Source organism: Sinocyclocheilus grahami, unplaced genomic scaffold (genome assembly GCF_001515645.1).
Source record: "Sinocyclocheilus grahami isolate Dianchi unplaced genomic scaffold, SAMN03320097.WGS_v1.1 scaffold222.1, whole genome shotgun sequence".
Lineage (NCBI taxonomy): Eukaryota > Metazoa > Chordata > Actinopteri > Cypriniformes > Cyprinidae > Sinocyclocheilus > Sinocyclocheilus grahami.
The window spans coordinates 2,860,243-2,871,536 of record NW_015505401.1 but is presented as its reverse complement, the minus strand read 5'-3'; the positions used below and the strand labels follow the sequence as shown (position 1 = coordinate 2,871,536).

The 11,294-nt window shown below is 36.6% G+C and overlaps 1 protein-coding gene across 1 annotated transcript in view; it reads left to right on the top strand.

The window, feature by feature from the left end:
* LOC107596737 (caspase-2-like) overlaps nucleotides 1-11,294 on the top strand; it is a gene marked incomplete at its 3' end in the record, with an annotated part of 21,352 nt that overhangs the window by 8,811 nt on the left and 1,247 nt on the right. The window contains exons 3-9 of the mRNA XM_016287534.1: nucleotides 856-1,017; nucleotides 4,181-4,330; nucleotides 4,888-4,963; nucleotides 7,041-7,132; nucleotides 7,250-7,429; nucleotides 7,509-7,637; nucleotides 8,743-8,833. Coding sequence (XP_016143020.1) covers nucleotides 865-1,017; nucleotides 4,181-4,330; nucleotides 4,888-4,963; nucleotides 7,041-7,132; nucleotides 7,250-7,429; nucleotides 7,509-7,637; nucleotides 8,743-8,833 — 871 coding nt within the window. The remainder of the gene's footprint in view (nucleotides 1-855; nucleotides 1,018-4,180; nucleotides 4,331-4,887; nucleotides 4,964-7,040; nucleotides 7,133-7,249; nucleotides 7,430-7,508; nucleotides 7,638-8,742; nucleotides 8,834-11,294) is intronic.

Here is an 11,294-nt window from a genome sequence, read left to right as displayed (position 1 = left end):
AGAAGGTGCTCCTAAATTTTTGACCGTGCTCCTAAATTTTTTACAAGCGCTCCTAAAAAGAAAAGTATCCGTAGAGCCCTGCTTTATATTCTGAAATGTAAAATAAATATTTCATGAAATGAATATAAAACATCAATTTGTATATGCACCAGGTGTTCAGGCATTTTTAGTGTTTTATACATAAGATAAGATACAGTAAGAACATTGACAAAGAAACATAGTTAAACAAACGGACAAATACAATAAAACAAATATACAAATGAAATGAAATAAACAGTGCTGTCATTTTTCCATGAAGTTCTACTAACATTACTGTTCAGGTAAGTAATAGCCTACAAAAGAAATCTAAAAGTAATCAAATGTAAATGAACACTGCATAGTTTTCAGTGTATGTATTGCTAGATGAATGCTTATTAAAGCTATAACGTTATTCAGATTAAGAGCAGATTTGCATTTTGATGGCCCAAGCGCCAGTCTGTCACTTTAAGACAATATATTGACACACATCGGATTTTCTCCCAACTGTTCTCCTCCACTTAAGACATCAACTGTATTTAAGTAAATACTCTCCAAGCCGGCCATTTTGACATTTTTGTGTGTATTTGATCGATTGGACATGCACCCGAAGCTCAAAGTCTAATTTGTTTGTCCGTTTTGGAGCGTGCCGCGCACACATTTGAGGAACAGCGTCTCTTGTGCGGATTGTGCTTTCAAAATTTTATCAAACATGTCCTTGTTGCTAAACACTTTTGTTTTTTTGATAAAAAAGAAAACCAAAATTAGTTTTATATAAACTGTTTTTTGCAATGGATGTTTTGTAACTGTCTTTACTTATCTTTCCTTTTTTAAACTCAGAGGTTCATCATGCTGGGAGATTGTGGCATGAAAGAATGGGAGAGACTAGCGCTCAGGAAGAACTCTGTCACAATTCTGCAGGACTTAGTGGTGGATGATCTGCTGATCCAGTGTCTGCAACAAGATGGAATCCTTACAGAAAACATGGCTGAAACCATTATGGTACGTGTAAAGTATTAAAGGCTGATTTAAACTTCTGCGTCGGACCTACGCTGTAGCTTACGCATAGACGCACACCCATACGCCGTAGCCTGACGTGCACCTCTCCAAAAATCTAACAGCGCGTCAATTCTACGCAGACCGCAGGCGCTGTGATTGGTCTGCAAGAACCCCTCCCTCCATATGTACTTGAGTTTTGTGTGTGTTTATGTGCACTTTAATATATTTTAATGTTACACCTTCTTATATAAAATAAAACAACGCAAAGAACAAGTGTCTTATCATTTATTATACTACATAGCATTATACATCAGTAGTTGTCTGCAACAAACAATGTTGATCTGCCATGGTACAAGTCCTTGTGCAGATTGAAAGAATGCCATCATCTCCTGTTCCATTGTTGTCTCCTTTTTGTAGTTTTAAATAACGATTTAATGATTTGATATTAATTTGCCGCCGTCACGGCAATAATACTTCTCCGACGAGCCATTTCTTCTTTGGCTTTTGTCGTGGTACTGCGGGTTACACCAGCAACATGCCTGTGGACACTGCTGACTAGCGGTTTGCATGTGTACTGCACGTTGACGCGGACAACGACGCAGAAGTATAAATGAAAACTGACGCATAGCCTACGGCGTAGGCGTATCATGATAAAATTCCCCACGGTTAGTATTACCGTTTCATCTTTTAATTATCATTAAAACCGTATTAGATTACCGCGATTTGAACAACTCGCAATAAATAAATACTGTCCAGCATAAAGTACAGTTTTAAGTAACAGTGTCACGTGCGCACAGCACGCAGAGTAGTTTAGTTTTGAGTGAAAACGGGGCGGAAAAGCTGGGAGGTTTTAAAAGAGTGCTAAGGGAATTATACAAATGATAATCACAATACTGCTTTGTCCACGGAGTTTATGGGAAACAGCTTTTCCGTAAGCGCCACCTGCTGTCAGCGAGTGGATTTACTGAGACTTACATTTACATTCAGCCTGTGTGCAGTTTCTGTCTGGCCAAAAACGGACCGAATTTGCATGCCCTGCTGTAAATTTTGACCGGTTGATGAAAAACAAGCTTATGTTTAAACCATTCAGATAAGTTATCTAAAATTATTTATGGAGCAGATAAAATACATATAATCCTTTATTAATCAATTATAATTTTGACTTGTATATTTTCTTTATTTAAAGGCTGAAATGTGAGGTTTACCTTTTTATGAAACTTTTTCAAAGCTTAATTTAAACATTTACATTAGATATTTCAACATGCTATTAAACTGTTGTCAGTCAAGTTGTCATTTAAAATCCGAACATCATTGGTAATGTTATTGTTTTAGTGATTATGCAAACAAAAAGTCATTTTATTTGTTGTTTGTTGATTTTTAAATATAAAACTTAGTGAAGTGATTTATGTTTCGGTACTTTTTGAACATCTCCATCACAATTTAACAATATCGTGATAATACTGATAACCGTGATAATTTTGGTCACTATAATCGTGATAAGAAATTTTCATACCGTTACATCCATAATATTTTTTAAAGGAGACATATTATGCCCCTTTTTACAATATGTAATATAAGTCTCTGGTGTCCCCAGAATATGTCCGTGAAGTTTCAGCTCAAAATACTCTACAGATCATTTATTATATCATTTTGAAAATGCCTGTTTTGAGTGGAAGCAGAAACATGCTGTTTTTCGGGCCTGTCTCTTTCAATGCAAATGAGCTGCTGCTCCCCGCCCCCTTTTCCAGAATAGAGCTGCACCATTACAGCTCGGACCTGCAAAAAACATCTGTTTTGGTTCCAATTATCATGTTTATCGCGCTGAAATCATGCATTTTAAACCATATTAGTTTAAACATCTGATGTACGGTTTTCTGAGCGCACACAACCGAAGCACACGGACAGAAAGTGGCCACCAGACAGCATGTGAGTACTAAACTAAGTTCTCGTTCACACACAAGTTTACGTTAAAAACACACGAGTTACAAAAACAGTCAGTTATGTCTGTGAAAATAGTAGGCTGGGAAATAAATCGCATGTTTATTTTAGATCTGTGCGGCAGCAGCAATATACAGTAAATAAATCAATAAATCCACTGCTCTCTTGTCTCCTCTGAGGCTGGGACTCTAAATAGTGTTCTGTGCTCTTTGCACAGCCAAAGACAGAACAGTTAGCAAGTTTTGCTCAAACTTTTGCCATGGCGTTAAAACTGGTACAGGTTGTCACTTGCGAAATCAAAATGACGGAGCCGTGGGTGTAAACTTACAGATTAAGGGGCGGTAATATTATAATGAGATCCCTTTGCCACGTCACCAAGGGAGCGAAATGCTAGTTTTCTCAGATGCTTGCAGAAAAAGGCTTACCAAAACAAAGTTACTGGGTTAATCTTTTTCACGTTTCCTTGGTTGGTAGATGCACCGTAGATGGGACCTGATTATAGCACTTAAAACCTGTAAAAGTCAGATTTTCATGATATGTCACCTTTAATGTTACACCTTATTTAAAATAAAACAAAGCAAAGAACAAATGTCTTATCATTTATTATAAAACGTAGCATTACATCACTTTGTTGTCCGCGACAAACAGTTGTTCTGCCATGTAGGGCTGTGCAAAAAATTTAATGCGATTTTCATGCTCATCTCGTCAGTAAAGCCGGTTCTGTGATTAGTAGTAAATCTCCAGCATGTGCTTTCAGATGGTGCGGCATTTACTACACAGAGCCATATATCACTGACAAGCTATGCAAAATCGCGTTCATAATCGGCAATGAATCGTCTGTTATTGACTTTGGCATGCAAAAGACTGATAAATTCATAATGAACGGCATGGGTTCAGTCGACAGAAATACGGGACACACAGGCCTATAATAACTGCTGAAATGTTTGGGGCAAATCTCAGGTCAGTCTGAGCGCTCATGGTACTCGCCTGCAGGCGCCACAGACTCGGACGGTTGTCGTGGTAATAAACACCGTAAACAGCAACCGTTTGCGATGATGTATAAATATCAATTTTAAAAAATTGCCCCTTATGACTGGTTTTGTGGTCCAGGTTCATATATATATATATATATATATATATATATATATGGATCGATTGATTGTTTTAACAGTCCTAATGTATAAAGCTTTGATTATTTTTAACCATGGTGAAATTTGAATCCTTTCAGGCTAGACCGACATCCCAGGGAAAGAGTCATCATTTGTTGTTTCTTTTGCCTAAACGTGGCCCTCGAGCATTCAGCAGCTTCTGTGCTGCTCTTACGGCAACAGAGCAACAGCATCTCTGCAGACTGCTCATGGACTTTACTGAGAGAGATGTGAGTTGGTGCCTTCACTTCAGAATCACACCCACTTAGACTGACTTGACAGGTTTCTATAAGAACATAATGGTTGCAGTGATCATGCAGTGAGGGACCGGAAAAGTCTAGCAATGACAGCACATCTGATGAGAACCAGGGAAACAGATAGGAAAAACATTTCTATCTCCTTGATGTTTTGCACATAATGGAAGGAGAATAAAGCATATTTGTTTTCTTTATATTGACATTTTTATTAGATTTTACTATGTATAATCAACTATATGAAGTATTTTTTATTTTCCCACAGAGGTCAGTGGAATAAAAGAGAGGGAGAGAGAGTAGGACTAAAGGGGAAGTTACAATGCAGCAATGTCAGTATTATTCACCAGTTTATTACCACACCCAAACTGCACTGATTCTTTCAAACAAAAACCAAACAAATACAAACTCTCCTTTCCTTTGTAATAGAGGATAATGAACTGACTGTAACTGTCAGCGTGGTGTATATTCTGCATGTTGTGTATGTAGTTAGTGTAGAAAAGTGATTTTCTGTTTTGTTTTTTTTATCTTCACAGAAAAGCTTTTCAGAGCCATCGCTGTCCTTTCCAACTCAGGAATGTGTTATACCTGCGAAAAGAGCCCGGACTCATGGTGAGCACTTTACTGAACAAAGATAAACCAGGCTTTGTGCATACTATGCTAATTATGAGATTTATGTCATGCACACTCTATGCCAAATATCTGATACTGTTGTACACATCTTCTATCAAAGAAGATGGTCATATAAATTACTTTTTAAAATTGGTGATTAATGTAGGTCTTTTTTTTTTCTCTGTGTGGTTATTACGTAATACACATTTTACCTTGCAAAAGTACTCATACCCCTTGAAATTTTCCACCTTTTGTCACGTTAACCACAAACGTAAATGTATTTTATGTCATAGACCAACACAAAGTGGCACATAACTGTGAAGTGGAAGGAAAATGATAAATGGTTTTCAATTTTTTTTTACAAATATCTGAAAAGTGTGGCGTGCATTTGTATTCAGCCCCCCTGAGTCAATACTTTGTAGAACAACCTTTCGCTGCAATTACAGCTGCAAGTCTTTTGGGGTATGTCTCCACCAGCTTTGCACATCTAGAGAGTGAAATGTTTGCCCATTCTTCTTTGTAAATTAGCTCAAGCTCAGTAAGATTGGATGGAGAGCGTCTGTGAACAGCAATTTTCAAGTCTTGCCACAGATTCTCAATTGGATTCAGGTCTGGACTTTGACTGGGCCATTCTAACACATGAATATGCTTTGATCTAAACCATTCCATTGTAGCTCTGGCTGTATGTTTAGGGTCGTTGTCCTGCTGGAAGGTGAACCTCCGTCCCAGTTTCAAGTCTTTTGCAGACTCTAACAGGTTTTCTTCTAAGATTGCCCTGTATTTGGCTCCATCCATCTTCCCATCAACTCTGACCAGCTTCCCTGTCCCCGTTGAAGAAAAGCATCCCCACAACATGATGCTGCCACCACCATGTTTCACGGTGGGGATGGTGTGTTCAGTGTGATGTGCAGTGTTAGTTTTCTGCCACACATAGCGTTTTGCATTTAGGCCAAAGAGTTCAATTTTGGTCTCATCTGACCAGAGCACCTTCTTCCACATGTTTGCTGTGTCCCCCACATGGCTTGTTGGCAAACTGCAAACGGGACTTCTTATGGCTTTCTTTCAACAATGGCTTTCTTCTTGCCACTCTTCCATAAAGGCCAGATTTGTGGAGTGCACGACTAATAGTTGTCCTGTGGACAGATTCTCCCACCTGAGCTGTGGATCTCTGCAGCTCCTCCAGAGTTACCATGGGCCTCTTGACTGCTTCTCTGATTAATGATCTTCTTGCCCGGCCTGTCAGTTTAGGTGGACGGCCATGTCTTGGAAGGTTTGCAGTTGTGCCACATGCTTTCCATTTTCGGATGATGGATTGAACAGTGCTCCATGAGATTTTCAAAGCTTGGAATATTTTTTTATATCCTAACCCTGCTTTAAACTTCTCCACAACTTTATCCCTGAGCTGTCTGGTGTGTTCCTTGGACTTCATGATGCTGGTTGTTCATTAATGTTCTCTAACAAACCTCTGAGAGCTTCACCGAACAGCTGCATTTATACCGAAATTAAATTTAGGTGATTTCTGAAGGCAATTGGTTCCACTGGATTTTAGTTAGGGGTGTCAGAGTAAAGGAGGCTGAATACAAATGCACGCCACACTTTTCAGATATTTATTTGTAAAAAAAATTGAAAACCATTTATCATTTTCCTTTCACTTAACAGTTATGTGCCACTTTGTGTTGGTCTATGACATAAAATAAGACTTAAAATACATTTACGTTTGTGGTTGTAACGTGACAAAATGTGGAAAATTTCAAGGGGTATGAGTACTTTTGCACTGTATGCGATTTCCAGCAAAATCTGTCCTGAAACTCTAAAATCATTGTTATTGGTTTATCAAGGTGTATTTATCTCAGGTGCCAAGGCAATATTTACAGTATTTACATTTTTTATTTAATATTTAATTTTGTTTCAGCCTTATTTCAGTTAATAAACATATTTAGTTGTAGTTTTAGTTAGCAATGACAATGCTTGTTTACATTAACTGTCATAGAAGAAAGTACAGTACATAAAGGCAAATTGTTATGTTAGATGAGTCTAATATTTTTGAGCTAAATGGGGTTGTTTTTGTGTGTTTTAGAGTCCATGGAGATGTGTTTGGATGCCGACTCTCCTGTGACCACAGCTGTTCTTCCCTGCATGCCGGAATTTTACCAGTCCCATAGATCACAGGTACAAGGACACAAACCCTATTCCTTTGCGCACACACACACAACCCATTTTATTTGCATATATTTTACGCTATGTTAGCACAGTGTGTAACCTCTACGCAAATGTCTTTCCTTTCAGGCTTACCCAATGCGCTCCTGCCCACGAGGACTTGCCTTGGTACTGAGTAACGTGAGGTTTGACTCGGCTAACACTGATTTAGACATCCGGAGGGGAGGAGAGGTGGATGAGGAGACGCTGCGGAGACTTTTCATGGAACTGGATTTCACAGTTAGCCTGCACAAAGACCTAACTGCAGAGGTGAGTTAGACACGCTGACAGAGTCAGACTGCACTGCAAAGAATAGTCTTTTATTAAGGTTTTGATTTGTGTTTTTCAGGCAATGCGCAGGTGCCTAGAGCAGTTTGCCCAGCGGCAGGAGCATGCACAGTATGACTGCACTGTTGTGTGTTTACTGTCACATGGAGTTGAGGGATCTGTCTACGGCACTGATGGACAGCTGCTGGAGGTGCGCATGATTTTAATACCTAATTCTTAGTGAAGGACCAACATTTTGGCAACCGAAAAATTCAGAAAGGCCAAAATCATTGGCCAAAACAGTGGTTTAATTAGCGTTTTACTGATTTTGTGAAAAATGCATTATATTATATAGCTATTATATTTTTAATTAACCTGTTGTCTTCATTACTTAATGTATGTTCAAATAAATCAGTAATGAAAAGTTTTTGTTACAGCCACCATTTAAAAAATGTTTGTATTTCAATGACAAATCGGAGTAGAAACGTAATTCTGTTATTAAATAGTTAACATAAAAACTGTGTGCAACTTGTTGATTTTTAAATAAAATCGATTAATTAGGTAACACTTTATTTTAAGGTGTCTTTGTTACACAGGTTACATGTACTTACTATTATAATAACAATTAATTATGCATCATTACATGCAATTAACCCTAAGCCAAACCTTAATCCTAACACTAACCATATAGTAAGTACATGTAGTAAATTAATATTACTCAGTACTTAAATGTATAAGTACACTGTAACAATGACACCTTAAAATAAAGTGTAACCATTAATTATAAAAAAAAAAAAATTCAGCTAAAACTTAATTTTGATTTCTTTTTTTTTCTTGGTGCAGTAATGTTAATACAATTATACAAAAAAAACTTTTTACTAAGTTTTTAAAAAGTCTATTTAAAGTGCTTCCTGATTTTCCAGTTCTGACACTACTAATTCTTAGTTATACATATAGGTGTGATTTTATCAGTATGTGAGTTCCATTTGAAGTAAATGTATTGCCTTGCAGAAGATTCTTTTACATATCAGAGTTAAAAAAATTCAGCTAAAACTTAATTTTTTTTTTTATTTTTTTTTTTTTATTGGTGCAGTAATGTTAATACAATTATACAAAAAAAACTTTTTACTAAGTTTTTAAAAAGTCTATTTAAAGTGCTTCCTGATTTTCCAGTTCTGACACTACTAATTCTTAGTTATACATACAGGTGTGATTTTATCAGTATGTGAGTTCCATTTGAAGTAAATGTATTGCCTTGCAGAAGATTCTTTTACATATCAGAGTTTCAAACATCTCTCTCTCTCTCTGTCTCTTAGTTGGACTGGGTGTTTGAGGTTTTTGATAACGCCCGCTGCCCCCTGCTCCAGAATAAGCCAAAGATGTTCTTCATTCAGGCTTGTCGAGGAGGTGAGTTGCTGGTGATAACCAGTCATTGTTAATGTTTTTAAACATAGACTACCAGTCAAACATATGGACACACTTGACTGACTGTTAAAATGAATGTTTTTGTTAATTGAAATAAAGCTGAAATAAAGAGTATAAAAAGTATAAATAATAGATTGAAACTTAAAAATATCAATAAGAATGTTGCCTTGATAACTAACCAAAATAGATACAAAGTTGATGTGATGAAATGACTAAAATTAGAACTGAAATTAAATAATAATAATAATAATAACAATAAAAAGGCCAGAAGCACATAACAAAATTACTAAAACTTAAATTAAAATTAAAATGACAAAATAACAATATATACTATAATATAAATAATACTAAAATAACACTGGACTGACTTTGTCCTTTTCTCTTCATTTCTCCTTTTAAAAAAAATAATTTAATCACTTCAGTGTTTGAAATTAGTTTTGTATGCAATAGTGTTAATTTCATTAATGAAAACTGATGAAAAAATGTTCGTTGACGAGCTTTTTTCCCATGACTAAGACGAGACGAAGACGAGACGACAATAAGGTCAATAAACGATAACTATGACTATATCAGCATGCAATTTCATTGATGAAAAAAGACTAGACTAAAATGTATTCAAAAAATAAAAACTTTACCAAAAACCTCATTTTATTTTCATCAAAAAAAAGGAGACAAAATGTTATTGCGGACTGCTCTACACGCCTCTACTACGCGAGCTTTCATGTGTGCAGTTGCCAGATATTCAAGAGGTCAAATCCCCGAATCAGAGCTTCGCTGTTATAAGGATACATTTTCTGCCCAGTGTTTTGCTTATTTTAAGCAATCTGGCAACCATGCGCACGCGCTCGCTCTTCATTGCGGAAGTGCCGGCGCCGATGATCTAAAAAACACGACAAACAAGCTGGAGCTTAGCGATCTAAATGAAAGTCAGCCAGTCTGACTTCTCGACTATATTGTTTGCAATTGTGGTTGCTGAATAAATGCACTTACTGAACCGCTGTTGTTTTAATAGAGAACTAGGCTATTGCAATTTGGAATTACTAGGAATTTCACTGTTACAACATTTTTCGTTTGTTTTACCAGTTTTCATAATGTAGACAGAGAGAGTGCATAAATCTTTGGTATTAATTTATATAATAAAAAGCCTATAATAGCCTAAATCAGTACACTAGAAGTCCACATTCTATTGATTTGTGCTTACTGGTGAAATTGCAATAACTGAAATGCAAAATAAATTTCTCAAATGACAACAATCATTACAATTATAATTGAGCAAAAATAATTTTGATCAGTTTAACCATTATACAGCATGACAAAAATGTGACTAAAATGCTCATACATTTCGTCGACTTAAACTTGACTAAACAAAAACAGGAAAAGATTGACTAAATATGATAACTAAAATGTACATTTGAGTAAGACTAAATTACAAATGGCTGCCAAAATTAATACTGTTGTGCGGTTAATTAATAATAATCTTGTTAAAATGTCAAGTTTTCATTGACTAAAACTAGACTAAAATGTTGAGACTTTTAGGCCTGGTTTCACAAACAGGGCTTAGACTAAGCCAGGATTAGGCTATAGTTTAATTAGGACATTTAAGTAATTTTTATAAACATGCCTTAGAAAAAAATATTACTGGTGTGCATCTTGAGACAAAACAAAGGCACTGATATATTTTAAGATCTTAAATTAGGCTTAAGCCTTGTCTGTGAAACCGGGGGCATGTCGACTAAAACTTGACTAAAACTAAATAGGATAAGGTTGACTAAATATGATAAAAACTAACAAGGACATTTAACATGGGACTAAAATTTAAAATAGCTGACAAGTCAGCGCCAATAACTTCGTGGTTAGTGTGTCGACTTACAGCGCGACTGCGCTTATAGTGACCCGAGTTCGATTCCCGTCTTGAGGTCCTTTGCCGATCCTGCTCCCCTCTCTCCGCCCAATGCTTTCCTGTCGTGCATACAGGAAATAATTTATGCATAAATGCATAAAAGACACCCCCCCCCCCCCCCCACCAAAAAGCTATAGTTTAATTAGGACATTTAAGTAATTTTTATAAACATGCCTTAGAAAAAAATATTACTGGTGTGCATCTTGAGACAAAACAAAGGCACTGATATATTTTAAGATCTTAAATTAGGCTTAAGCCTTGTCTGTGAAACCGGGGGCATGTCGACTAAAACTTGACTAAAACTAAATAGGATAAGGTTGACTAAATATGATAAAAACTAACAAGGACATTTAACATGGGACTAAAATTTAAAATAGCTGACAAGTCAGCGCCAATAACTTCGTGGTTAGTGTGTCGACTTACAGCGCGACTGCGCTTATAGTGACCCGAGTTCGATTCCCGTCTTGAGGTCCTTTGCCGATCCTGCTCCCCTCTCTCCCGCCCAATGCTTTCCTGTCGTGCATACAGGAAATAATTTATGCA